The following is a 27,360-nucleotide window of genomic DNA, read 5'->3' on the forward strand; positions in this document are numbered from 1 at the left end:
GCCAGAGAATCCCGTTAAGTGCTGAAGCAAAGGCAAACAAAGATGGGCATCGACGATGAGATGCTCCGAGGGATGGAAGCACTCCATCCACGCGCATCACACCTCCGTTTTATTCTCACTTCCGCGGAGTTTCACGGGAGATTCTGCAACAGGAGAGGGTGAAGGCAAAGCTCGCCACCTGGGGGTCTGCCGAGGATCTCGGGCCAGTCACACCTCAATGGCAAGCCTTCCAAATCGGTACTGCAGGGAGGCTGGGGGCCGCAGGAGCACCAGGCCCCTCTCACCGGCCCCCTGCCGAGACAGCATATCCAGCAAGCCCGTCAAGCTCACGAAGCCCAGGGCTTCTCCGCAGCCCACCGCCATGGAGAAGTCCCCCTGCGTGACAAAGCCCAGGAGGGGCCTGGAGCAGTGGGAAGCCACGGGCGGGAGGGGGCCGGACCACAGACCCCGTGTTACCCCCTCGTGCGCGGGCGTGGGGCCCTCTCCTGCCGGGCCCTTGGGGACGGCGCTCCGGAGTCCCTGCCTCTTCGCCAGCTTCTCCCTCTGCTTCTGCTTCAGGAGCCTGCTCTTGAACGGGTCGCTGTGCTTGCGCTCCTGGGGCCCTTGGTAGCGCCCGTCCCGGCTGAGGCACAGGAGGTCCTCCTGGGCTGGGACGCAGATCATGGTGTGGGGCTCCGGGCTGCCTTTGTGGAGCAGGGCCAGGCTGACCCACACCAGGGCCCGGGGCAGGGGGCCCAGGATGGACAGACAGGCCTCTCGGGTCAGGTCCTGCTGGCCCCTGGCAGGAGCTCGCCGGGAAGTCCGGCTGCCCCCAGAACTGGGCCCGCACCAGGTGGACAGCTGCTTCAGTAATTTCCTCTCCCTAGGTAAGTGGAGGACAAATATTGGAGATTGGGCGCAGAGAGAGAAAGAAACAATTAGATTATGAGGCCTGGCTAGCGCTCATAAAAATATACCTATACACATGCACATGCACTGTGTGGGAACATATTCAAAGCTCTGCTTTTCTACAAATTAAACATGGCGCATGAATACATCACAGACATGAACCCTGGTGGCATGGAGGGTTACACGCTGGGCTGCTACTCTAAGGTCAACAGTTAGAAACCACCAGCCACTCTTAAGAGAAAAGATGAGGTCGCCTGCTCCCGTCAAGAATTCCGGCCTACGAACCCCACCAGGGCAGTTCTACCCTTCACCGCGGGGGTCACTGTGACTAAGGATCGCCGCCGTGCCAGGGGGCGCTATTCCGAAACCGAGCTACTAATGGCTTAAGACGGAAAATAAGAGGCTGGGCTTAGCACCCAGGCCTGAAGAGCCCTGCTGTTCCGAGGAGCGGAGACACTCCCCCAAGGGACAGTTCTAGGTCAAGTGCCGGGGAGAGTGAACATGAAACTATGAAGGTGCTCAAGAGAAGTAAGGATGAGGCAAGGGCGACCAGCACGTTATATTACAAAAAGACAGAGAAGAACGTAGCAGGTGCGTAGAATAACTTAGTAAGCCAAACAGCCTGCGGCGGTATTGAGAGTGGAGTCCGGCAGCTGGACTCCACGGTAGCTGGCTGACAGCCTTCAACCTCGGGGTGGACTGCTGATCTACCCCAAAGTCAGAGAGCTCACAAGGAGCCAGGAGAAACCTGCTCCGGGGCTTTAGAGGCCAGGGAGGCCAGCTCGCCGTCTGTGGAGGTGCTTCTGCACCTAAGACCACACCTCGGCTGTGCCCAAAGACCCAGCCAGATGGTCGCAGCCTGCCTGGGAGAACAAACAGGCTGGCGTGGCTCAGGTCTGTTGGTTACCAAGATTTATCATCATTTCACTAGGTCGTGTCCCGGCCCCAAACAAAGCTCCTTGTTCCGCTCCTTCCCGGGGCCCTCCAGGAAACACTGCACCGCTGGCTCTTTCCCCAGGAGTCCACGTGTTCCCTTGCGCTCGGCATACGGAACACCCTCTACCGTGTTACCAGAAACACCCCAACACATGCCGCTTACCTGACAACGCAGAGGCCGCCGCCCGCAGCAGCAGCAGCAGCCTGGGCCTGCACCGGCTCGCGGCCCGCCTGGCCCAGACACTCTACATCCATCGCGTCCCCTGGCTCCCCCAGCTCCCTTACAGAGAGTGGAAGGATGTCCTCCGGGGTAGCAGCCAAAGGCCTCTCACCGCCCCCGGTGGTGCGCTCCTCGCTGTCGGGAGATGGAGCTCCAGAAGATTCGTCTTGGGCCAAAACTCCGGATTCCCACTCCTGAGTCAGCTGCACCCAGGGGCAGTGGAAAGGGGACAGCGTGCCGAGCTTCACGTAGTTGGGTCGTTTTGCAGGAGGGCGTCTAATGCAAACACAAGGCGAGAACCACACTTGAAGCGTGAGGGCTAGACGATGAAAAGTGGTGCCATCGCCCGACTTCAGGGTCAACGCCTCGCGTCAGGCATGGGGCCTCCACACATTTACAAGGCGGAAAAGGCCCAGGGATGATCATTAACAACACCTTTTATGTCCTTCCTGGGAGGTACCCCCTGCCATTCAATCAAGCTGACACATCGCAGCCCTACAGCAGAGCAGAGGTGCCCCAGCGGGCTTATAAGATTAGAAAGCCTCAGCTTTCTCCCAAACAGCTGCTGGTGGGCTTGAACTACTGACCTTGTAGTTAGCAGCCCAATCCGTGCCCCACTATACCACCAGGTAAACCTCTATTTCCCCTTTTTATAACTATGTTAGCACACTGTATACGTGTTTCATTAACCTCACTTTTCTCAGCGAATACAATAGTTGAGCGATCATAGAGCACGTCAAGGGCATCTCTGTGCTCCTGTGTCTCTCATCCCACCAGGGTTCGGTGCGGATTTGTTCAGATGGCTCTCTGCGGAGGGCATCAGCAAGCTTCAAACATCTGCCCCCACAGACAACAAATGCTGCAACGGATACCCGTGACCTGCTCCCAGTGCGACCAGAGGGCCAAGGCTGGGGTTGGTTGGTCCCAGCAACGAGCCCTGGCCTCATTCGTATACTGGTCACACGCCCGCCCCCTGAAGCAGGGTCCTAAGCAGCGGAGGCCCCACAGGAGGATGACTGGCACAGCAAGGATAAGCAGTGCAGCCTCACTGACGGCTCCCTCCATACACAGAGCTCCTGAAAACCAGGGGGAGACGCCCATCATCTTGCAATCAGAAGAGACTGTCACAGCAGAAGCACAAAGGTAAAAAAGAAATGGTGGCAAAGTACACCCAGGGGGGCAAAGTTACAAAAAATTCTGAAGAACAATTTACAAAAAAAAGTTAACAAAAAAATTCTGACGAGCAATTCTGAAAATAGTCTACCAAGTGTTACGATGTTCCTCTTTTTGAGCCAGTCAGGGGGCAGTGTAGCAATGATGAAACATACAACTTTCCTCTAGTTCTTAAATGCTTCCTCCCCACCCCTACTATCATGATCCCAATTCTACCTTACAAATCTGGCTAGACCAGAGGATGTACACTGGTACAGATAAGAACTGGAAACACAGGGAATCAGGGCGAATGATCCCTTCAGGACCAGTAGTGAGAGTAGCGATACCAGAGGGAAGGTGGGGTAGAAAGGGGGAACCTATTATAAGGATCTACATATAACCTCCTCCCTGGGGGACAATGGAAAAATGGGTGAAGGGAGATGTCGGGCAGTGTAAGATATGACAAAATAATAATTTATAAATCATCAAGGGTTCATGAGGGAGGGGGAAGGGAGGGGAAAAATGAGGAGCTGATACTAAGGGCTCAAGTAGAAAACAAATGTTTTGAGCATGATGATGGCAACAAATGCACAAATGTGCTCGACATACAATGGATAGATGGATGGATTGTGATAAGAGTTGTACAATCCCCCAATAAAATGGCTTTTAAAATAAATAAATAAGTATTTTTAAGTGTTTCTCTTTTTTAAAAAATCATCAGAAAGTTCGCTTGTAGGGACGCAGCCTGAGAACGTCCTGAGCTCTGGTCCTTGCCCGGTGAGGGATGAGATAGCTCTTTCTTTTCCACGTCCATGGGCCTTGGGTGAGCAGACGTCCCTGTTCCTCCGAGACTCCCATCACCTCCACGGCCCCAGCTCCCTGAAGCGCACGGCCCCAGGTAGGCCACTGGCTCTGCCCTTCACGTCCTCCATCGGCTCCCAGGGCACTCCCCACTGTCCTGCACTCTGCAACCCCACCTCCCGCCATCCTCCTCAGTGGCTTCAGTACCTACCCAGATAATCCTTCTACTGCCCCGGCCCTTCTAGCCCTCCCCGACATCCTCGCTCCAAACCTGGTAATTCTCCAAGCCCGGCAGCCAAGGAAGTAGGGACTTCCTCTCTTCCCCCAAAGAAGCCCATCAATGTCCTCCTTACCTTTTGTACTTTTCCAGAAGATTCTTGGCTTGCTCTTCGGCAAAGAGAATCCCAGCGGGGCAGTCGGGGAAGTCACCCGGGATGCTGGGTGACCTTTTATACTGACAATGTACTAAGCCTTCTTTTAAGCCGCCCACTCTGGCCCCTCGGTAGATCTGAGAGAGAGAGAGCAAGAAGATACAATCATCCGCTCACCTCCTGAAAGGGCAGCTGCCTACATGGCTTTCAGGAAGAGACTGACTGCAAACCCTGGGAGGGATAAGCTACATGGGGTTCTCACAGCCAGGAAAAGCCAATGAATCGGACCCGGAGCCCGTGCGGGCTGAGCAAGCACCGTGAGCAGAGAAACCGCATCAGGTTTACAAATATGCCAACACTATTACTCTACGCCTGGATACAGGCCAACGAAATACAAGCTAGGGATGAAGGTGACAAACCAAAGGCAGGCTAGCGATGGTTTTAGAACGAGGGAGGGGAGGGCACCGGGTTGGAGGGGCTACCCAGAGTGCTTCAGGTGAGCCCCTAACAGTCCCGTTTTAAGGCTGCGAGAGTGTTCCTTTGGTTACTATCTGTGGCTCTCGGGTGTTTGGGAAGTATGTCAGAATTTTTTTTAATAACTGGATTTTTAAGTAGCTCTACTAAATAATGAAGTGAATTGTCTTGCATTTTCCATCACTTCTCAAGCTTACTTGAATCACACGTTTCTCACAGGCCTGTTGTCACCTAGAGCCATCAGAGTAACCATTTAAACGAACCAGGAAAGAAAGACCCCGTTTCATTTTCATAAAACATGTTGTTATAGCAGACAAATTAGGAGCAGAAGGCCAGAGGTATTTTGTCTTGTTTTGTTTTTAACAGAATGATAGTCTATACATCTCTACAAATCTTGTTTTTAAAACCCTAAGAGATTTCTTCAAGCAAAAAAAGTAGCCATGCCGTTGCCTCTTTCACTAGACTGTCAACGGCCACTTCAAAACCTCAGATGGTGGCACTGTGTCGGCGCATCTCTGACGAATGAGAAGCTGGTTCTGAGCAGCAGGCATACGAAGTACCTCATTCCCAGAGTTAGGCTCTTTGGGCAGGACAGCGCCTCACGATTTCTAAACTGGGCACGGGGCTGAGCATTTCGCAGCACTTAGGACTCATTAGGAATGAATTTTACATGTTGCAATGAGGAGTCAGAATTTTAAAAAAAACAAACAAAAAACAAACTTACAAAGGGAATCCAGAACGCCATGCCCCAGCCCTTGGGGAGCAGGACATCCCAGCCGCTGCCCCAGCCCCGGCGGTCTTCACCAGTCACTTTCCCTGGCTGCTGGATCAAGAGCACAGGGATCTTGGATTCCTGGGGGCCTAACACAAGCTGGGACCCAGGCACCAGCAATTCACTCCTCATCCGGTTTAAATCCTACAGTGGAAGAGAAGAATTCAAGACAAACCACCCAGCCTTCTGAGATGCCAGTGGGTCTCCCCACTAGCAGTTTTAAATACTGACTGCCCTTCTAAAGGCTGGGGCGGTGGGGGGGGGGGAGGGGTAGAGGGAGAAGCCTTCCCAGCACACCAGTGTCAAGTCACTTTAAGCACCAGGGACCCTCCTGGGATCTAGCGCTCCCTCTCTAAAAGTGCCATGCTTGTCTGTTAAAAAGCGGCTACATTTGGGCTGGATGATCCAAAGTTATAAAACAATATGCAGCGTCTACTACTGCAGCTGGTGTGCATTCCAGTGCCTTCCTACGCAGGGTCCTGCAAGCGGGACCCGGGAACAATGTGCTGGCGTGCTCTGCAGGGCTGATCCGTTTCTTCCTGTCCTTAGGCTGGAAACTGTTGTAACCTCTGCACCGTGGGGGCCTCCACTGGTACTGCAAACGCTGGTGGCCCATCTTCCAGCATCAGAGCACGGTGAGGACAAGTTGACGGGCAGGTGGAGGTCAAGTCCCTTCAGCCCCTCATATGTATCCCAGATTGAATTCACCATCTCCTCCAACATCCTCACTGGTTGAGCGATGGCCTGACCCACACGGTTCACCAGTTCACTCAGTTACTGAGACCACCCTCCAGTGCCAGGCACGTGGCTGGAATCTGAACATGTCGGATGGAGCCCTGGCTCTCTTTCTGCTGATCCTCTAAGTCCCTAGCTGGAATATTAGAACCCAGCCTACAGTTTTCCCCATTCTTCCCTCTCATCTTCAAACCAGGTACCAAGTTGGTCAACTGTGCCTTCCAGAAATGTCTATGACGCCTATTTCATCATCCTAGCCCCTTCCCCCGAGGCGCCACCCTTCCCGTCCCTGTCATGTCTGACCTGGGCTCTTGAGGCCACCCAACTACTGTCTTTGCTCCGGCTCCCACATTCCCATCTCATCCCCAGTGGACTGGACTCTCCGCACTCACCAATCCAAATCCTGGAAACGGCTCCAGGTGCTTTCTAATTGGCCCATTTGCCCCTCCAGTTTCACTTCCTGTCCCACCTGCAATTCCAAGCTGCAGAATGGCTTGGACGTTTGTGAGCACATCACCTTTTTCCAGCCTGGACACCTGGCATGCTGTCCCCACTCCTTGTGTTCCTTTCTCTACACAGCCTTGGCCCTGGCCCGGAGTGGCCTGGTTAATCCTGAGAGTCTGCCTCCACGCCAGCCCTTCCCCATAAAAGGCCTCCCCGTTTCCCTCGGCCGGGCTCAGCACCATTCTCAGCACGGACACCACTGACGACTTTCAATCCGTCGACCCCACCCCTGCTGCAAGGTCTGCTCCTTGGCAGGCGTTCAAAACCAGGAAACTAAAGAAGATAGGAGAGGAATTGGGGGGGAGGGGCGGGAACCAAGGAAAAACGTGTTCTAGAAATCGTCTACCCTAAAAGCAAGGGGTGGGGGGAGACTGGGGACATTGCCTGTGTCCTAAACAAAGGATCAGTACATTGGTTAAAAGGAAGCCCACTGGTAACAACGGATACCTCTTAAGAGTCTAGAATTCCAACCTGTCATTCACAACCTTACCAAAAACCCCTAACCATTAGTTACCTGATCCGAGATTTTAGTCTCTGTGACACTCTTACGGATAGCTTGGTCCCACACAAAGCTATGCGCACACTCCGCGGGCACACCCTCCAGCAGCAGCTGTCTAACGCCCTCCTTATCTAAGAGGGAAAAGAAACAGCCTTCAAACCACGTCCTTCACAGCAACGGCGTCAGCTCACGTGGCCGGTGGCCCTTTTAGGCCAGGACGTAGTCTGTAGGCGTGTGGTCGACTTCTCAGGTAAGAGACACCTGGTAAGAGAAGAAGGGATTCATAATTTGTGTCCTTGAACAAGACAGCCCCGGTGAGGCGTGGGTCTTTGGGATGCAGACTGCCTCGGCCTATCTGGGCTGCGGACCCTTCACCTCAACCAAGGGGGTGGAACGGGAATGGCTCGCCCCTTCGGAATGAGCCACGTTACCCCAGGAAGTACCCTGAGGAAGAAGGAAAAGATGCTTGCCCCCATCATAAGCATCTATGCGAACAGGAGAGACTTCCTCAATCCCAAATTGGATTGCCATGGTTATTTTAAATCTGTTTCTTGTGAACCGAGTAAAGGCTTAGAGAACTTCGTCCCCCATTCAACCGTCCGCGCACATGTCCTGGCGTCTCCTCCGGCCTGGTCCCTGTAACCTACCTCTGCCCTTCTTAACCCTGCAGGATGTTGTCCTTGACGCAGTGCGGCCCGGTGGCCTCAGGTGGCTGACTATGTGAATGCCGTGGCAGCTCTGCCCTGCGTCACTCTTCCGCTCAAGGACCCCGTCTGCTCTTGGGGTGAGTGCACTTGTAGAACTGAAGGGTGTCAAACCCTAGCGTGCCAGACTGCAGAATGAAACCACACACAAACACAACAGAGCCTCGCTGACTGGAGAGGCCGCCCAAGGCACACACCTGTGTGGAGCGGAGGGATGGCCTGGGGAGTTGGGGGGTGGAGAACGGGGCTAGACGTGACCAAGCACAGGCCAGACAGTGACAGAGTTCAAGGGGGAACAAAACTGGAGAAGGCCAAGCTGAACAGCTGAGCACCCAGTCCCCGGCTCTTCCGCGGGCAAACCACCGGCCTTTGAAAGGGCCTCCGTCCAGCCAGACCTCTGTCCCTGAGGAACAGAACTGGACTTCAGATCAAAGATATTGTTCATTCCCAGGGGGTAAACATACAGGAATTGCTAACTCATCTTCAAAGAGTTGGAGGGGGAGAGAAACATGAAAAAAATTTTAAAACAGAAAGCAAAACATATCTGAAGGCAAAGGAGAAGGGCCTTTTGGTCCATCAGACCCAGAGGTAAGAGGAGAGAGTATAACGAAGTAAAGCAACAAGTAGGGGGTGGGGTGGGGGTGCAGAAGTGTCCCTCAATCTGGAGGGCGGTGATAAGTCCTGCCCCCAACACTCATGTAAAGCATGGTCTTTCTGAAAGGTACGGGGGAAATCGCCAGATTTTAAACTCCAATGCTCTTTATTTTACTCCTCTCACCCCCCCTTCACCGAGTCGATGCCCACGCATCGTCACCCTGTACGACAGGGTAGAACTGCCCCCGGTGAGTTTCCAACACTGTATCTGTTTATGGGAATTTTAGAAAGCCTTTCTTCTCCCAAGGAGCGGCTGGTGGTTTCAAACTGAGGATCGCAGCCCAACTTGTAACCACTACGCAACCAGGGCTCCAAAGTTACTTTGAGAAGCAGAGACATGAATATTCTTTGGAAATCGACGTTATGGGTTTCCAAGTTCACTCGACTTTTCATTAAATGCGCAGCAGCAGCTAAAGAAGGCCTGTGTGATGCTGCTCAGTCTTTCTCTCCAAAGAGCAGAAACCAAGGCTAAGGGCAAAGATCACCCAGTGTTTAATTACCTAACGAGCAAAGTGGGCACAGGCTTATTTATGCTTCCTTGCTGTTAGTGAACAACTTCACATGTTCTCACTACATCGAAGATCCTGCTTCTAGGTCTGGTGAGGACCTGGCTCTCTCTCCCTTGCCACATAACTCTACAGACTCATCTGCCTTTTCAGGTTTCCCACGCCTACAGGGTGGAGTGAATACCCAGTCAGCAAGGTAAGCACGGGTCTGTCTACCGGAGGGAAGTTTCCCGGGTGGTCCACCAGCTCCAGCGCTAACTGGAATCTCCACAATACCGTGCCCTGGTCTCTCGGCCATCAATGCCCGGACTGTGCTTACTGGGCAATCTGCCTGAGATGGCCCAGAACTGGGCACTGGTGAGAAGTCGCCTGCAGACTGGCGCTCTAAGAGGGCTGGCAGAGCGCTATGCAACGTGAAAGGATGGCTGCTCTCTCACGGCCACCCTGAGTGGCTCGGGCCTCTCCCTGGGGATCTGATTGGATTGCATACCTCTTCTGAATATATTTAAACCGCTGAAGTATGTGGGCCGTGGAGGACAGGCCAATAAGACTGTTAAAGACAGAGGGACTAATTAAAAGAATCTATCAGAAGAAACCAGGAAATACTAAGTATAGCAAGTAACAAAAAAGCAGTTGCCAGAATCATAATAACTCTCGACTAGAAAGACCTGTGACTCGCATGGGGGGAAATGCTGTGTCCATGCCCAGACAAGTTATCTTTAAGACATGAGCCAGAGGATGGAGGAACATGTCCCAAGTCTGAGACATGACCGCCCAGGACACAGAGAAGGTAAGGAGCTGGCAGTCTAAATCAGACAAGCTCTTCCTGTTTTTACTTTTTATGAACCACCTTGTTCCTCAGTCTATGTCTAACCATACACGGGTCATTGTCCTGGAGAGGCTACGGTTGTTAATAATTAAAAAAACTCACTGCCATTGAGTTGATTCCGACTCAAGGCAACCCTACAGGATAGAGTAGAGCTGCCCCTTGGGTTTACGGGTCTGTAACCCTTTCTGGAAGTAGGCAGCCTCTACTTTCTCCCTCGGAGCAGCTAGTGAGTTTGAACTGCTGACCTTGCAGATAGCAGCCCAAAGCTAACCACCGGGCCACACGTACTGTTACCTAATACTAACTCTTTACAGTCAAGTGCTTTCTGTACATCGCAAGTCAACTATTTCTTCACAGAAAGTATTTAAACCAGGTGTAATGATATGCACTTTCATAGCAGACATTCAATCGTGCTTTTTGGGATAAACTTTAATTTTCTGGAAGTAATTCACATTAAGGTAAAAGCCTTAACAAGGATTTAATGCGCACTGTCCATTAAACACAACAACAACAACAAAGGGTCCGTGACAGCACGGGGAAGTCAGTAGTGCTTGTCGATTCTGATGCCACAGTAACAAACTCACTGGCATGCAGATGCTGCTGCTTCAGTGGCCCTACAGGACAGGGGAGCACTGCCCGTGGGCTTGCAAGGCTGTGACTTTGGGGAGTAGAAAGCCTCGTCTTTCCCTCTCAGCGCGGCAGGGGGGCTCCTGCAGATGAGGACAGTCAACTTTTATCTGCTAGACGGTGTTGCTGGTGCCAGCCACCCAGTTCTGGCTCAGAGCCTCCCTGTGTGCATCCAAATGAAGCACTGCCCAGTTGTGGGCCGCCCCCACGACCGCTGGGCCCGGCCGAAGAAAAGCAGACACCGGAACTTTGAGGACTGTGCCAAACAGAATGCCGTTAAAAATTCTAAAGAGAGGCTGCCACTCAGTGATTAACGTGAGGCCCCCTAATGAACTCACCCACCCAGGACCTTCTAACGCCTTCCTCAGCCAATCCACCGTTCATGTGAAGCTCCAAAATGGTTTTACTCACTAACCAGCTACCCAGCTGCATGCGGCGAGACTGGAAAAGAAATTCCCGAGCGGCTGCTACACGCATGTACCTACTTCTCCCTGCCCAGTCTGGGCAGGTCTAGTGTTAGTTAGCATCCCAATTAAGAGAGTGATTCAGGAGGGTGTAGGTACCGCAGCCCCTGCAAACCCCAGATCAAGCTCAAGGTTCAGCCACCTTAATGTGCCACCCCAACCCAACCTCAGCCTCTCAGCTCAGCCTCAACCAGGCTATCTCCGACCTCAGCACCTGGGATGGCCTTGCCAGGATTCGAACCTGGATCATCTGTATGGTCAAACAGAGGCTTCCATTGAGCACAAGACCAGCTGCGGGTGCAGGTCCCTTCCTCACCATTAAAACCGGACACGCCAGCCATTCTCTGAGAACGCGGCTTGCGGAGAGGCAGGTGTGACAAGGGGCTAAACAGAGCTCGGGGGCAGGAGGAGGTGAGAATCAGGCTCCGGGGCTCATGGCTGGACAGGCCGGCCTGGTTCCCACATGTGAAATGTAAGAGGCCTCGGGGGCAGCTCAGCAGAGTGAGGAACACCAGGGCTTCGTCTTACCTCGGCATGTTTCCGGGTTGGGCAGAGCTTTGGACCGCTTTTGAGGCAAATTTACTCGAGGATCACCAACTGTCAGTCCCAGAAGCGTGCCTGCTGGAAGCTCTGCCGGGGACGTCACCCCTGGAACGGCAGGCACACAGAGGGCTCTCAAGAAGTGACTCGCCTGGGATACACTCTAGCTGTATACTCCCAACTTCCTGCATTTGCTAGCGACACTTTCTTCTTCAATTCCCCTCGTTTCCCCTTGGGGCTTGGGTATGTGACAGAACCGTGTAGGAGCCTTCCACTGAGAACTACACCCACCACGCTTACTGACAGGGTCCTGATACAAATAGTAGTGTTGGACAAAGAGGACGCGTTTGGGGATGGGGGTGGGGTTTTGTTGTCGGTTTTCCAACATTGTTGGTTCTGACTACACAATTGTCGGAATTTTGGGGTTTATTTAGAAAACATGATCACAGGAATTATAGCGGCTTGGATTTACTGATGAGTCTGGTCACTGATGGTTCCTCCACGGGGCGGGAGGCTTGGAAAAGACAAACCAGGCTGAGCGACTGGAGGGGCCAGGACTTAGCCGATCCCCTCCTCTGGGCTGCGTCAGGGCCCCACTGCAAGTCAGCCTTGCAGCCTGATTAGGATCTGAGTCCACGCTCCCAGAGCCTGACCTGCCCTCCAGGCCTGAAGACTCACTGGTCTCCGAACTTCCTGAGGCACTGGGGGTGCGGCCACGTACACACCACTGTTTGGCTCACTTGGGGACGTCACTAAATCCATATGCATATTTTTCCCCAAACACCCACTCTGATGTCCTTGCCTTCCCTCCCTTCCTTCCCGCCGCACAGCAAATTGGAGCTGCAGGGCCTCAGGGCACAACTCAAGCTGGGACACCCTCCCCCCCTCCCAGGTGCCCACTGGCTCAGTGCCATGTGTCTAGTGGCCAAGATGGAAACCAGCGCCGCACAGCAGCTGGACACATGCTGACGGTCGAATTTAGTGGCGGGCACGGGGCAGAGCAGCCCAGCTTCCCAGAGGCCACAGGGCAAGGGTCGGGCAGACTTCCCCAGACTGTAACTGCATGCCAGTGGCAGTCTGTGAGTGAGGAGCGGCTGCACAGGAGCGACGAGCACGATGCAACGCTGGACAGGTCAGGGCGCAGTTTAGAGCAGGACTAGCACGTCCACACCAGTAGGTTCGTCTTGACGCAAAGTTGCCAGCTACTCCGAATCAGCTTCATTTGTCTCGTAAGCAAACACCAACAGGGCATTAGTTCTACTTAGTGAGTCTCCACACCTCTCTCTGACTTCTCTTGCTGTGTGGTAGCAATCAGCTGCAGGTTAGTGAGCAGCACTTCAGGTGTTTGCCTGCTATCCCAAAGGTGGGCGGTTTGAGTCTATCTAGGGGCATTGTGAAAGACAGGCCTGGCAATCTACTTCCAAAAAACCAGCCACTGGAAACCCTAAGATGCTCCGTCCAACCCTGACACACACACACACACACACACACACACACACACACACACACACTCACTCTCTCTCTCTCTCACACACACACCCTAAGATGCTCCGTCCAACACACACACACACACACACACACACACACACACACACACACACACACACACACAGAGGGCTTGTCAGGAGCAGGAAGTGACCCCATGACCAGGACCACTGGTGCTGGTATCCCGCGTGCCAACATCACACACGTGGGCGCCCCACTGTCAGTCGCTCTCCCTGCCCTCCTCCCCAGTCCCAGCCGGGCCTCCGTTTGTGTACCTCCCAGCAACTCAAAGAGGGATCCTTGTCTGTGATGAAGGGAAATGCTCTCAGAATTCCGACAGGCTTCAGTCCACCAATGGTGAGGCGATTTCTCTGTGTCCCCTCCCTCCTGGAAAGAAAACACAACAGCGCCTTTCTATCAGAAGAATCATGAATCAGATGTTTAGCCTGGTTTTAGAGTGTGTGTGTGTGTGTGTGTGTGAGAGAGAGAGAGATAGAGAGAGAGAGAGAGAGAGAGAGAGAGAGAGAATGAGAATGTGTTAGGGGTGACCCAGGGGAAGTGCCATTATATTAAATACAATAAGTAACACCAGATCAACTATTCTTCTAATTACATACACACACAAGTGCCTGGTGGCAGGGAGTCCATTCTGACTCTCAGCCATCCTATAGGCAAGCAGAGCGACCCCATAGTTTTCTCAAAGCTCCTTACGGGAGCAGACCGCCTCATCTTTCTCCCTCAGAGTAGCTGGTGGATTTAAACCTCTGATCTCATGGCTAACAGCCCCAGCGCCAAACCCACACTTCCCCCGGAACGCCTTCATGATGAACCAGGCTCCGCTGACTGGACTGGCCAGTGCGGAGACGAGAAGGAAACACGGGCGGCCGCGCTGCCTCTTACGTACGGTGTGGACAGCCGCAGCTCGGAGGGCCTCGGTCAGGACGGAGTGGGAGAGCGGGCCAATCAGCCGGAATCGGTTCATCTCCATCGTCAAATCGCTACGAGAGAGAAGAGCTCTTAAAGAGGGGACTCCCGCCTCGTGCCAGGTCTGTGCCACTGGTACAAACGGAACTGAACAGGTGCGGTGGGTGCTGAGCAAGCCCCACCCTCACCTGACGACGAGGCCGGTGCTCGGTGACGCCCAAGAGCGTGGCTCCTGGGGCGCTCTGGTTCTGTCCCCAAAAACCATTTTAAACGGCTTGGCTTGGTCTCCATCGTCCGCCCGTTTCCTTTTCTTGCCGGGCGCTTCGGTCTGGCTTGCTTCTTGGGGGGGCACCAGGAGGGGGTCGGGGCAGCAGGCAGCTGCCGGGCACCGGCACACCGCTTTGATTTCCTCCAAGACCTCCTGCGGAGACAGTTCAGCGCCGGCTTTTAAACTGTGACTTCGAAACACACGCGAGGTTTCGCCTCACTCCGGGTTACTTTCCCCCCTTTTGAAAAAAAATCACGTTTCCGTCTCTCTGCAGATTATGGATGGAAATCCCCCAGGGATTCAACATGGGGGGCGGGGGCCAGTTTGAGAAGCTCTTGGTAATAGAGGCGCACGGTTCTGCTAAATGTCGAAGATTACGGAGTGATCTACAAGGCCACGCAGACCAAAGAAAAAGAGAAACATCGGTAAAGCGTGAAGATGCTGAGGAAGGGAAGCTAACGGAGACATGGCACTAAAACAGACAATCATCACAATGACTCCAGGCGAGGCTCCCGTAACGACACCTGCCGCCCGTGGACCAACTCAGGCCAGGGGAGGCGGCATTGTTTGTTGTGGTTTTCACATAAAAGGTGAGAGGTCAAGCTTTGCTTCATTTAATATCACTCAATCCCCCCCCCCCACCCTGCCCCAGTGAAATGACAAGTTAATTGGTCGAAGGTTGGCACGCTTTAAACTTCCAGAGGACTGATGCCCGCCGTCCATCAGGGTGCAGGCCCGGCGGCGGGAGCATTAATAGGAAGGATGGTACCTGCTTAAGTGTCGGGTGGAGCCAGATCCACAGCTGCCTGCTCTCGGCGAGGTCCCCGGGGCTCCTCCTGGCCTTCCACAGGAACGTGACGGGCCCAAGCGTTTCTCGCGGGCACTTGTTCGCCCGGCAAAGCACCAAACTACCCTGGCGCTTTCCAGACAGACAGTGAGCCGCAGCAAAAGTCAATCCTGACAGGGACAAAAGCACAGTTCCGTGACCGCAAGGGGTGAGACGCGGGATCCCTGGTCGTCAAGCAGGGTCACGTGACAGCCACACGCTGTCACTCACTGTGAACTTCCAACGGGATGAAGTTCTGGTTTTGATCGCTGCCTACATCAAAGCCAGATGCACAGTAAGCGCATCAGTGGTATTTGCTGATATGATCATTATTGGGAGTCCGGTTTCTTCCTGTCTTAAGTGCAATGGCGGGCCCCTCACTTTATTCACACTGGACAATGTCAAAGATGACTTAGAAGCCACCCGCCTTTCCTGACGTTAACTGGGGACAAGAACTAGCTCACGTGTTTTTATGTACATGTAAAGGGCCAAGATGCTTACAGCAGACACCGGCAGCGTGAAACGGAATAAACCCACCAGGACTACAACGGGACCCAGCGTTGACTCGCGTTTACCTGTTTCTGTGCTACACATCTGAGAAAGTGCCTTGAGTATCTCGTCCTCCTGGCCCTTCACCTCCAGACAACAGTAGTAGGATAAATCCTGAGGGGGGAGACAAAAATTAAAACAGGAATTCGTATCAACTGCTAAGAAGCCAGAAGCCTCTAGAGAACCAAGACCCAGAAAAATATGGCAAAAGCCACCTGAAACCTGCCAAGTCCTTATTACGTGGACCTAGAGGCGGAGTCTGAAACCAGTGTGACTCAGAAGGAAATGGCGTGTGTCAGTCATTGTTCCCATTTAAATCAGACGTGACCATGTCACCTTCTTTGTGCTTTTCCCCGCGTTCTCAGACAAGTGCTGAGTCGGGTGTACATGCTGCTGAGTAAAAAACTATTCCTCCCCAGAATCTAACACAAAGAAGCCAAAGCAGAATCACAAGAAATCCTGCAAAACGCTGCTAACCGTTGGATAAGCTAGCTTGGGACTTGAGCACAATACTAATATGAAACCAACATGTCCCGCACCCCTCCCACCCGCAGCTGGACTGTGGAATCGACACCCCTCCAGGAGTGACGACCTACCAGGGAAGATGGGAGATCAGAGCAAGACCACACTGCTTTAAACAGGGAAACGGGTGGGATTGGGTTAGTGAAAGCCGCTTTGTGAAAGAACGGCAGTAACGGGTGACAGTCAGGAGGCCAGGCCCTGGGTGAAGCTCCTTTTGTGGGCGGTCGTGAAGCCTATGAGCAGGGCACGCTGTCGGCTCATCTGAGGGACGCTGCTCCCGGAACGAAGTCTCACGGTGCGTAAACGGAGGGGCCAAGACCAAGAGTGTGACAGGCAGGCCCTGCTGCCAAGAGCAACTGTCCCAGTGAGCTATTTGGAGGGCCGTGGGTGTCAAATAAATATCACAAAACTCAAAAACCAAACTCACTGCCATGGAGTCGCGACCGTGTGCCCAGAACGAACCGCCACCCGTCCCGCACCATCCTCACAACCGTGCTGATGTCGGAGCCTGTGCGGCAGCCACTGTGCCAGGGCGGGCCTCTCTGCTGTGCCTCCACTTTACCCACGAGGATGTCCTTTTCTGGGAACTGGTCTCTCCCCACTCCAGAGGTTCTAGAGGTTCACTGTGGTGCAGTGCGAAGTGCAGTGCGCCGGCAGTTCAAACCCGCCTGGCACTGATTCCAGCCAAGAAACTCTATAGGGCAGTTCAACTTTGTCACAGGGCCTCGCTGAGTGAGCATCGACCCACAGCACCCAGCGGGCGGTGCCAACCACACCGCTGCCTTCCCGAAGGGCTTTAAACACCCTCCCAAACTCCATCGCACGGAGGGTGGTATTCCGCACACAGCTCGGGGCTGCTGGCGAATAACTAGCAAATGAAGCCCTTTTGGGTCACCTGACACATGCCGGAAAGGGCCTGGCATGACCCGCGTTATTTCTCCAGTTCAGACTGAGGCTCGCTCGTCCTTGCTCGCTGTTGTGGGAAACTTAACACTGAGGGCAACAGGACAAGGACTGTATTCCCTAACTGATAACAGAGGGAATCTGGAAAACGACGATCCCATGGGAGGCAAGCCTCCGCTTTGGTAAGAGGTAAAGTCCAAGTGCAATTTCCTGCTTTAAATATCGTTCCCACAGATTCTCTCCCAACAGCTCTGCTGCCTTAAGGTGAGCACCTGGTGGATTGCATCTCCCTGTAGAAAGACATCCTGTTGCTATCTCTTCCCACCGAGCCACCCAACCCACCTCATTCCACCCACCAGGTGAAGCACACACGACTGAATATGCAAGTCTTACGGCTCCCTACAAAGGTCCCAAGAGAGTAAAGGCGCTCTCTTTTCTCCCAGTCCCACGTGCACCATCAAGAGGGCTGAGCGGTGAGCGTGTTACCGTGAAATGTGTCTGACTCCGCTACTTACTCTCTCCTATCTTTCTTACTTACCCTTGATGGCCTCCCGGTAATCTTTGTCTATTATCACCGTACAACTGTGCCTGCGGGCCCTTGGGTGGTGGGCGGCTGGTGTCCCGACACTCCATCTCGCCACCCTCGCCCCACGGAGCTCCGTGCAGGTCTTCGCTCACCGAGCGTCCTTCACTCCCCTCCACACACCCCCCCTTCCTTACTCTGTCAATTTGAGCGCGAACAGCGCTCCGAGGGGCACGGGGCGTCACCTTGGTTCCAGTTCTAAACCTCCCCTTGCATGCTCCTCCTTTATCAGCCCAGAACCTGGCTCAGGATTAGACCGGTGGCCGCCTGCCCGGTGCTCAACCACCTTTTCTGAAACCAGGAACCCCCTCGGGCAGGGGTGTGGGCACACGGAGACCTGTTCCGGAAGCTCACTTAGGGCCGGGAGGGGCTGAGCCAAAAGACTGCAAGTGAGCGCTCTGGAAACACCCACCTGAAGGAGGCAGTGGTTGGTCATGGCTCGGTAGCAGGCCCGGTGGCTCTTGAGGGTGGGCCTCTCGCCGAGGCAGTAGCCCCACTTCTTGACCATGTGAAAGCGCTTGGCGTGCCAGAGGTGCGTTTCCAGCCACAGGTTCTTCTGCTGGCGGCGGCTGAACTCCAGCGCCCGGTTCCGGTGGCACCTTCGAGCCTTGTGGCACTTCCTCCGCGAGGGCTCTTTCTTCTGATGCGCTGCTTTCTCGGCCTGTGTTTGCAAGAGAAGGCAGAGGTGAGTTTGAGAGCACCTTCCTTTTAGGTAGGCAGCGCCAAGGGAAAGAGACAAAGACATTCATAGGAAGCGTGAGGGTCTGCAGAGCAGCACAGACCTGGGAAGGAGTCTTGGCCCTAACACTCACTAACTGGGCAAGCTTCCCAAGTTAGAAAGACTAGACACTTCTAAAATGCCCAAGCACAAGAACACGGGCTTCATAAACAGGAAGAGCTCTGGTGGTGTAGCAGTTATGCCTTGGCCTGTGATCTGCAAGGTCAGTGGTTCAAAACCACCAGCCGCGCCAAGGCAGGCATTCCCAAAGAGTTACTGTCACCGACTTTCTCGGCCTCTGGCTCTTGCCCTTGCCGCGTGCTGGTGTTTGAGGACCCTCGCTGCTGCAGATGTACTGTCAGCCTGAATCAAGAAGAGTGAGTCCGACTTGAGGTTCAGGTCCTGGCAGGGGGGCAAGGGAAAGCTCGCAGAACAAAGGTGGTACACAGAACAGCTACAGCTGATGACGAAACGCTTCAGCGTCCTCTAAAGATTGGCTGTGAGAAATCTAGCTGGTATCGGAGAGGCAGACATGGTTAAAGACGGGACAGGTATGCATGTCAACAAGCCCATGGTTCGAGTGTCCCTCCCTGCTAACACATTTGCTGTCAGTGGCCAAGCAGCAGCCACACCAATCACAGCAATGCTTGCTGGGAGATGAAGTCAGCTTGGTGCTGGCAGCGTAACCAGTCGTAGGAAATGAGCTGAGCAGCTCCCGAGGCAAAGGCTGCATAGCAGACACGGACGAGGAGTCACGTAGAGAACCTTGAGGAGGTTTCAAGGATGCAGCTAACTAATACTGTGAATATTATATGTATTAAGAACACTGTTTGTTCAGCAGGTTTTGGGGTTTTTTTGGGGGGGGTTGTCATTTGATGTGCACATTACTCTTCCTCCCAGGATATACTATCTTGGTCAAAATGCAAAGTCTTGCTTGGTGCAGTTTGAGGGTGTTTCGGGTGTTAAGGTTCTGAATTTTTTCTGTTTGCTGGGGAGTTTGGGGTGTATGTATGCATGTGGGGTGGGGGTGTACAGTGGAGGGCAAGTTGGAAACAGTTCTATGTACCTTCCCCTTTTCCCAGTGGAAATAAAACAAATTTTTACATTTAAAAAGAAGGAGTTACTGTCTTGGAAACTCACAGGGGTGGTTCTACCCAGTCCTCATCAGCTCGCTGAGTCAGCATTGACTGGATGCAGGTGAGTGGCTTCTGATTAGTAACCTACCCAGCAGCACCCAGCAGAAAGGCCTGGCAATCTGTTTCCATGGAGACTGCAGCTCTACTCTCTCCCTGTGGGGTCGCTATGACTCAGAAGCATCCAACGATGGCCAGGAGCAAGCCAGAAGCAAGCAAATGCTCATTTTTCGGTCTAATCGTTTTTAACCTCTAAGACTGTAACTGAAACCAAAACTAAGGGCCGAAGTTCTTAAAAAGTCTTCAAGAACATGCCCACATGTCATGTCAGTCAGGCTACTGGCACACAAGTGCGAATGTAAGGAGATGCATCTTATATTAATTAAATCTAGGATTTAAAATTCCAGGTTAGCTTTTGTTCTCTGTCTCCCATACCCAGGCTAAACTATGGGAGGGAAAAAACAAACCTTTTCTACTAGTTTGTGAGCCTTCACGGCAAGGACTTAACCCTCTTCCAGCCTCTCCACGCCTCGCTGAGGCCTGGTGCACAGAGGGCCTCAGTAACCATACTGTGACTCGATTAATATCGACACTGGTTGACTCAGACACCTCAGAATGGCCGAGAGTTCTGGCGAAGAAGAAAACAATGGAGACTTGTACCAAATCCGAAACCACAAGTTGTAGCTTTCAACCTTAGACGGAGCTGCTCATTTTTACCTTCCAACACCAAGCTGGCCACAGCCCTAAGACAGCTTGACTGGTAAGAGATAAAGTCAGTTTTACCCTCAATCTGGCAGGGACATCGACTACAACACTACGTGAAAAAGAGCAATTCACCTTTTGACCAAAGCTTCTATAGAAGAACTTTGACCCAAAGGGGGGAAATGTAGAACAGAATTTCAAATCCTACTGGGACCCATGCCTTCCAGAACCGTGGTAGTGGATGAACTGTCCTGGAAAGCACTGCCCTGGCATCTCCTTTAAAAAACACCCCGAAAATCTTACAACCAAATAATAGTCAATTGATGGGGTACATCTGCCTGGAGCATTCTGCACTTTCAAGATCGATCTCAAACTCTATCACCAAGTGCATTCTGACCCACAGGCCCTATAGGCAGGGTAGACCTGGCCCTGTACCTCTGTACAGCAGAGTCTTTCTCCCAAGGGCTATCTCTAGAGGACAAAGTTGATGGTAAACAAACAACGAGAATAAAATTTACTGCCAACGAGTCCACGCCAACTCATGATAGCGCTACAAGACGAGGTAGAACCTGCCCTAGTGGCTTTCCAAGACTATAACTCTTTGTGGGAGTAGAAAACCTCATGTTGCGTCCCAGGAGCTGACTGGTCCTTGTGGTTAGCAGCCCCATACAGAACCACCATGCCATCAGGGCTGTCGGGAAATTGTGGGGAACAGCACAAAACTCCGGCCAGGATTTGGTCACATGGGGGCGGCAGCGGGTCTATGTTGCTGGGGTAGGAGCAGCTTAAAGAAGGTGAGGCTGGTTTCTGAACGCAGGGAGTGGGAGCCACGTCAGAGTTGTATACCTGGAAACTGTTGAACAGACTCTGTGTCTGTCTATGTTCTGCTGTGGATATTCCAGTGAATACTCTCCACAGCAGTTACAGAAATATCAATGAGAAAAATAAGAGGGAGAAGGCGTTTCCAAATGTACTATGTAAATGCAGATGTAATATCTACTGGCTTTAATTTCAGGAAAAAAAAATTTTTTTTGTTATTCTTTACTTTCATAGTTATCTATATCTATATGAATATATACATTTAATTAAATGTTATGAAAACATCGCGCCCGGTGTTATAGGCTTAAGAAAGTCTGCCCAGGAAACCCGTACCTCCTTCTGGGCCATCTCCCGCAGGCGTCTGGGGAGGCGTCTGACGTTGTGGCTCATGGCTCTGCGTCGCATGTGCCGCGGCAGAGTCTGGAACACCATGGAGTTGGAAGACTTCTGGGTCACCGCTCTCAGCATGGCACTGATCTCCGCGGCCCGGGCCTGAGCGAAAGTCGACGCTGCCCAAGGAAGCAACACTGTCAATAACCACGCAGGTCTCAGGGCAACACTTTGCTGGCTAGACTGCACTCAGGTGGGCTGCAGGCAAATGCAGTTTACCCAGCGCCCCTGCGAACCTGCTGGTAGCTGTCGAGCGGCAGGGGGTTAGCTTGGTTTATGGCTCGTGTACAAGACTTTTTCACCCTCAATGTTCCCCCAGCTTTCTACAGAAACTTTCTGATTAGAAAATTAAGTTGACGACTAAGCTCACAAAGTGATTTAAGCTGGAAAGGTGGGGGGTCCTCTGCTCTGTATACTGTGCAGCACATACAAAACGTGCCCATGCAATTGAGCCAGTGCGATGCTCACACAGAGAAACCTGGAAAAGTCAAATTTTTAGCTATGGTTTTGATTCTAAGTGATTCTTTTGTAAATTAATTTTGGCTTTTTCTGAGTATGTAGTATTTCTAATGATTGAAAAATAAACCTTTCAAAATAACAATCATGTATCATTTATCAAGGGTTCCTGAGGGTGGGAGGGTGCAGGAAAGAGGGAGAGGAGCTGATGCCAAGGGCTCAAATAGAAAGTGAATGTTTAGAAAATGATGATAGCAACATATGTATAAATAAGCTTGATACAATTGATATATGGATTGTTATAAGAGCTGTAAGAGTCCCGAAAAAAGTGATCTTCAAAAAAAAAAAAAAAAGGTAAACCTTTTCTTCTTTGAAGAGTAGACAAGGCGCTAAAGTTACTTAAGCGCAGCCCTCCAACAAGGGCATCGAGGAGAGACATAGCTGAGGTGCGGCATGATGCAGGGATCACATGATGGGGAGGAGGAGGAGGGAAATGGGGCAGGGGCAGTGAGGCCAGACAGAATCTGGAGGCTGGTAATTAAAGGCTGTTAGGAACCCTGGAGGCGTAGTTGAGTTTTGGTTAGTGTGTTAACTGAAAGGTCGGCAGTTCAAAGCCACCATCTGCTCCTGGGGAGAAATTGAGGCTTTCTGTTCTTCTAAGATTTAAAGCCTCCGAACAAGGGCTTAAGGAGAAAGAAAATGTTTTGAGAATGATGATGGTAACATAAGTACAAATGTGCTTGACACAATGGATGGATGTATGGATTGTGTTTAGTGCTGTAAGAGCTCCCAATAAAATTATTTTTTTTAAAAAGGAAGGACACCTAAGATTTTAACAAATGGGAAAAAAACCCTTTTGTTAAGTATTAAAATAAAATCTTCTTCTTAAAAAAACAAGCAAACAACTCTTCGTATGAAACCATACTGACAACAGCAATTGCAATGATTCGATGGGAAACTTAGAGGGCAGTGAGGGAGGAAGATGATTAGGATTGTATAACTCAAAAACACAATCAGCGTTACTAAACTTCACAGGTAGACATTGCTGAATTGGTGTATATTCTGCTGTGTACAGTCCAACAACGATCAAAACACATTAAAAAAAATAAGATTTAAAACCTTAGAAACTTAGCGGGGCAGTTCTCTGCCCTAACGAAGGGTGGACTCAAAGGCAGTGAGCGGGGAGAGAGCTACGTCCAGCTTCATCTTCGCAGAATGCGCGCTGGTTGTGAGAGGGGAACGTAAAAATAGGCCAACCTCAGGGAGAGCAGTCCAGCAAGGAGGAGAGCGCGACACTGCAGGAGGAGCACTCGGGCCCGAAGGCACCATGGCCACCCACAGATGAAGAGGAGCGGGGGGGGGGGGTGGGGGGGCGGCAATCTGTTGGCCTGTTTGCTTCACAAGGAACTCCTGGCGGGAATCTGTTTACAAAATAAACACCTACCAGTGATATACTTGGGAATCTCCTGAGAAGTGCTCTCCGGGCCGGCTTTCCACCCTCCCTTTTTCCTAAACGTTACTTTGGAGGACGACTGTCCGCTGGCATGAGGGTCAGGCAGCGCATGGTGAGTCCCTTTGGTTTCTTGCTGCTGGAAACTTCCAGAACGAGAGTCTAGTATGTTTTCAAACAGAAAGCAAAGAGAGGTGGCAGTGAGCTTCAGTGGTATGGTCACATCACCAATAGGTGGCACACAGATCACCACATCAGTGCGACGCGTGAAGAAAGTTCTGTTACAACAAAAATGAGAGGAGATTTCTCCAGACAGCACACATTTATTTTAGATTCCCGTGTCCTGTAAGTACGACGATCAGCATGATTTTGCATATTCAAGCTTGTCTCATAATTCTCGTGGGCACAAAAGGTGAGAACGACCAAGCTTCGTTCAAGAAAAGCAGCCTTTCTGTACCAATGCCTCGCCGCTCAAAGCATTCTGGCCTTAAAACACCGACTCTCTCAAGTGGAGAGGAGAGAACCTCTCTTGAAACACACAGGGCTGTAGTTTAATAATCAGTAAATAACCGATATTAACATAGAGATAAAAGATGCAATATGCATCTGTTTTTAATTCAGCCCATTTATTCTTTGGATAAGTAGTCCTAGTGGCACAGTGGTTAAAATGCTCACTTGCCGGCCCAAAGGTCAGTGACTCAAACCCACTTCCTGATCCGCTACAGAAAGACTCGGCCTTGGAGAACCAAGGTCAATCACAGTGTTCAACTAAGAAAGACCCTACTGGACGGAATAGAATTGCCCCATGGGGTTTGCAAGACTACAAATCTTTCCAGAAGCAGACCGCCCCGTCGTCCTCCCAAGGAATTGTTGGTGGGTTGGAACTGCGTGCCTTTGGCTTGGCAGCTAGGAGCTTAACCAGCGCAACACTAGTGTTCTACGGGCCAATCCTACTCTTGAGCTGCTGAGTCAGAATTGACCCGAAAGCAACGAGGGTTTTTTGTGGAAGAAAAATAAAACAACCTTCTTTAGATCTTGATCATCAAAAGAAGTTATCTAAAGCAATCTGATCAACCTGGACCAGAGAAAGAGTGTCACGCAGCCTGTGGGCCTTACCTTGCTTCTGAGTGGGGGCAGGTTTTCCACCTCCACTGTGGTGCTTGACACCTCGGTTAGCGGCGAAGCCAGAGAACAAAGTCACGTTGGTGGGTTGGTTTCTCATTTTCTTAGCATGTTTTCTCTCTTTGGCGTTAGACATATCTGAAGAGGAAGGGATACATCTAATGCGGGAGAAGCTTGCGTTCAAAATTCAAATGATTACAGGTGAACGGATGACAAAGCTGGGGTGGTTTTGATCTGCAACGGGGATTTATAACCAGGGAGTTACCTAGGGAAGGCCCTGAAAGAATAAAACCTCCAGACGCCAAGCTCACGGCCCTCGTGCCAATCCCGACTCATAGCAACCCCCCACGGCGGAGCAGAACTGGGTTTCTGAGGCTGTCACTCTTTGCGGGAGTGGGAAGCTTGTTCTTCTTCCTGCAGGAAGCCTGCTGGTTTCAAACAGCTGACCTTGCGGCTGGCAGCCCAACAGGTAATCACTAAACTACCAGGCTCCATCCATGAGTGATACTTACACCAAAAGCTGATTCTGACGGGAAAAAAAACAATTCTATAGAATGGAAGAGACCTTATGAGGATCCTCTAGTCAGCACGGCCAGAGCATTCAGCTATATGGGGCCCAGTAACACTACCTATTTACAAGAGCGGAAAATGAGGTGGGAGATGCAATCACCATGCTGGCAACGAAGAAAGTAAACTGGTCAAAACATTTTAACTTCATTCTGAGGTAAAATGAGAGCGAGCAGAATCAATGACACACAGAACATGCCATTCCAAATTGACTTTAAATCACGGAGGTTTTCATTTCTATCTCGGACCCGAAGCCAGAAGCATCTTCCATTTTTAACAGCAAGCGATGGTGGTTTCCAGGCACCGGAAGAAAACCCAAATGCCTGCCATCGAGTCCACTCGGACTCAGGGGGCCCTAGAGGGCAGGGCAGAACTACCCAAAAGGGCTTCCCAGGCTGTCAAGCTTTACGGAAGCAGACAGCCTCGTCTTTCTCCCAAGGAACAGCTGGCGGGTTCAAGTTGCTGACCTTCTAGTTAGTAGCGCAGTGTTTTAACCACTGCGCCACCAGGCTCCTGTGATTTAAGGCAAGCACTAACCGAGCCCAACTGATTAACTCAAGAGTTCTCCACTCTATCAACCTGACCCCATGTCTGCGGAATAATCTATAATCTCTTATCACCTGCTTTCTATTTCGAACTGAAGATCATGAAGAACTCCTGGTGTGCACAAACGGAGCCTGGTGGGGCACTGTTGGGTAGACAATAGGCTGCTGAGAGCAAGGTCAGCAGTTCAAAACCACTAGCCACCTGAAAGTTGAGGCTGTCTGCTCCTGTAAAGACTTCCCAGTCTCAGAAGCCCACAGAGTCGATGTACTGTGACCTCTAAGGCTGTCAAGAGTCGGAATCGATTTGATGGCAGGCAGCGGGATACCAGATGACAGGGGAGAGATTGTGAATCCAGGAGGTATCCAAATAACACCAGCACCCGCACCTGCACCATACTTGTCCCTAAAGCAGCTGACGGATCCTGGAAGTGTGGACGCCACTGACAGTCATTAACTCTTTCTTTGCTGACTATCAGGAAGGCTGCAGGGTCTTGTCAGGAGGGGACACCTGGGAGAGGATGGGGAGACTTGGGGGGGAGGGGATGTAACAGCTATTTCAATATTTAAATACTAGTCGTCCTTGAATTCATGAATAGAAGTACCATGAACGCCGCAGCTAGAGGGGAATAAGTGTATGAGAAGCGTAAGTTGGCAATGGCAACGTAATTTTCCGAACTGCTGTGCAATTCCTGGTAATGCACGAGATTTTAAAAGTTCGGCGGGCCCCTGGATTTAATTGGAGAGGGTGTATATTAAAACAGCGTAACTAATACTTTTATGTCACACAGAATTAAGTGGTGAGTTGCTGTGGGAGGGCCCTGCACACTGCGGCTGGTTGTCTAACGTCACTGGCCCTGTCCACTAACTGCCTGCAGAGTTCCCTAAATAGCACCCAAACTAAGCGCCGGGTGGCATGCGGTTGCGCATTGGGCTGCAATCCGCAAGATCAGCAGTTCGAAGCCACCAGTCCAGTCCGCTCTGCAGAGGTGACTGTGAGTTGCCATCGACTGGATGGCATTGAACTTGAGAGGTTACTGAGTGGCCATGCAGTTGACCCCATGAGTGCCAGGCTCAAACTGTGCTCCGTCGGGAACATCAATGACCGAATGATGTTCATCTGTACATTCTAAGCTTTTTTTGACAAGGTAAGAACTGTACCTTTGCCCAGTCACGAGCTCTGGGGCTCTCAGTAGGCCCAGGGTCCGTATCTTCCATTTAGGAATCGCAGCCCAGTCATTCGAGGGGGGGGGGGGGGGGCGGGGCGGACACGCGAAGGGCAGAAAGGCGGTCAAGGCCCAGATCGTAGCGTGTGCCCGGGAAGGCCCACTTCACTCCTGTAGGTAGGGCAGCCGGAGGCTGGTGTCAGGCCATTCCCAGTGTGGGGAAAGGTCCTGCGCTGGGGGTCCCTTGCACATGGCCGAAGAAGGGCGGGGACCGGGGGGGGGGGGAGGCCCCAGGGTGACGAACAAGGAGAGAAGAGAGGGTTAGGGGGAGAAAGGATGATGACGTAGACTAGTCGGCGGCGTATGGTCTCCCCAATCCCGCAGACCCCGGCAGCCATGAAGTCCTTCACGACCTACCTGCCAGACGCTCTGCAGCAAGACCCGAATGACAAACCTCAACGCCGAGAACCCGCTCCAGCGCCGGCCGGGCGGGCGTGTCCGCGCATGCGCCCGCCCGGCTTCTTCCTCCACGTGGTCTGGAGTCGCGCCGGGACTACAA

General features: G+C 52.1%; 1 protein-coding gene across 1 annotated transcript; it reads right to left on the reverse strand.

The window, feature by feature from the left end:
* Window positions 1-41: 41 nt before the first annotated feature.
* Window positions 42-27,301, reverse strand: POP1 (POP1 ribonuclease P/MRP subunit). The gene is made up of 16 exons (XM_075549449.1): window positions 27,219-27,301; window positions 24,521-24,664; window positions 23,399-23,566; window positions 21,442-21,617; window positions 18,149-18,397; window positions 15,755-15,842; window positions 15,123-15,310; window positions 14,274-14,506; window positions 14,066-14,159; window positions 13,437-13,548; window positions 11,665-11,784; window positions 7,368-7,483; window positions 5,567-5,758; window positions 4,351-4,505; window positions 1,988-2,320; window positions 42-862 (listed from the first exon to the last, which is right to left on the reverse strand). The coding sequence occupies exons 2-16, from the start codon at window positions 24,660-24,662 to the stop codon at window positions 208-210; spliced, it is 3,021 nt and encodes a 1,006-aa protein (XP_075405564.1). The 5' UTR covers window positions 24,663-24,664; window positions 27,219-27,301; the 3' UTR covers window positions 42-207.
* Window positions 27,302-27,360: the final 59 nt, after the last annotated feature.

This window comes from Tenrec ecaudatus, chromosome 5 (genome assembly GCF_050624435.1).
Source record: "Tenrec ecaudatus isolate mTenEca1 chromosome 5, mTenEca1.hap1, whole genome shotgun sequence".
NCBI classification, from domain to species: Eukaryota; Metazoa; Chordata; class Mammalia; order Afrosoricida; family Tenrecidae; genus Tenrec; species Tenrec ecaudatus.

Bases quoted from the DNA above. Each gene is read 5' to 3' on its own strand.
- POP1 (XM_075549449.1), bottom strand. From the start codon at position 24,662: ATGTCTAACGCCAAAGAGAGAAAACATGCTAAGAAAATGAGAAACCAA. The intron at 21,618-23,398 runs GTAGGTGTTTAT...TTCCTTGGGCAG, and splicing joins GATTCCCAAGTATATCACTG to CGTCGACTTTCGCTCAGGCC. The intron at 14,507-15,122 runs GTACCATCCTTC...CTGTCTCCGCAG, and splicing joins TCCACCCGACACTTAAGCAG to GAGGTCTTGGAGGAAATCAA.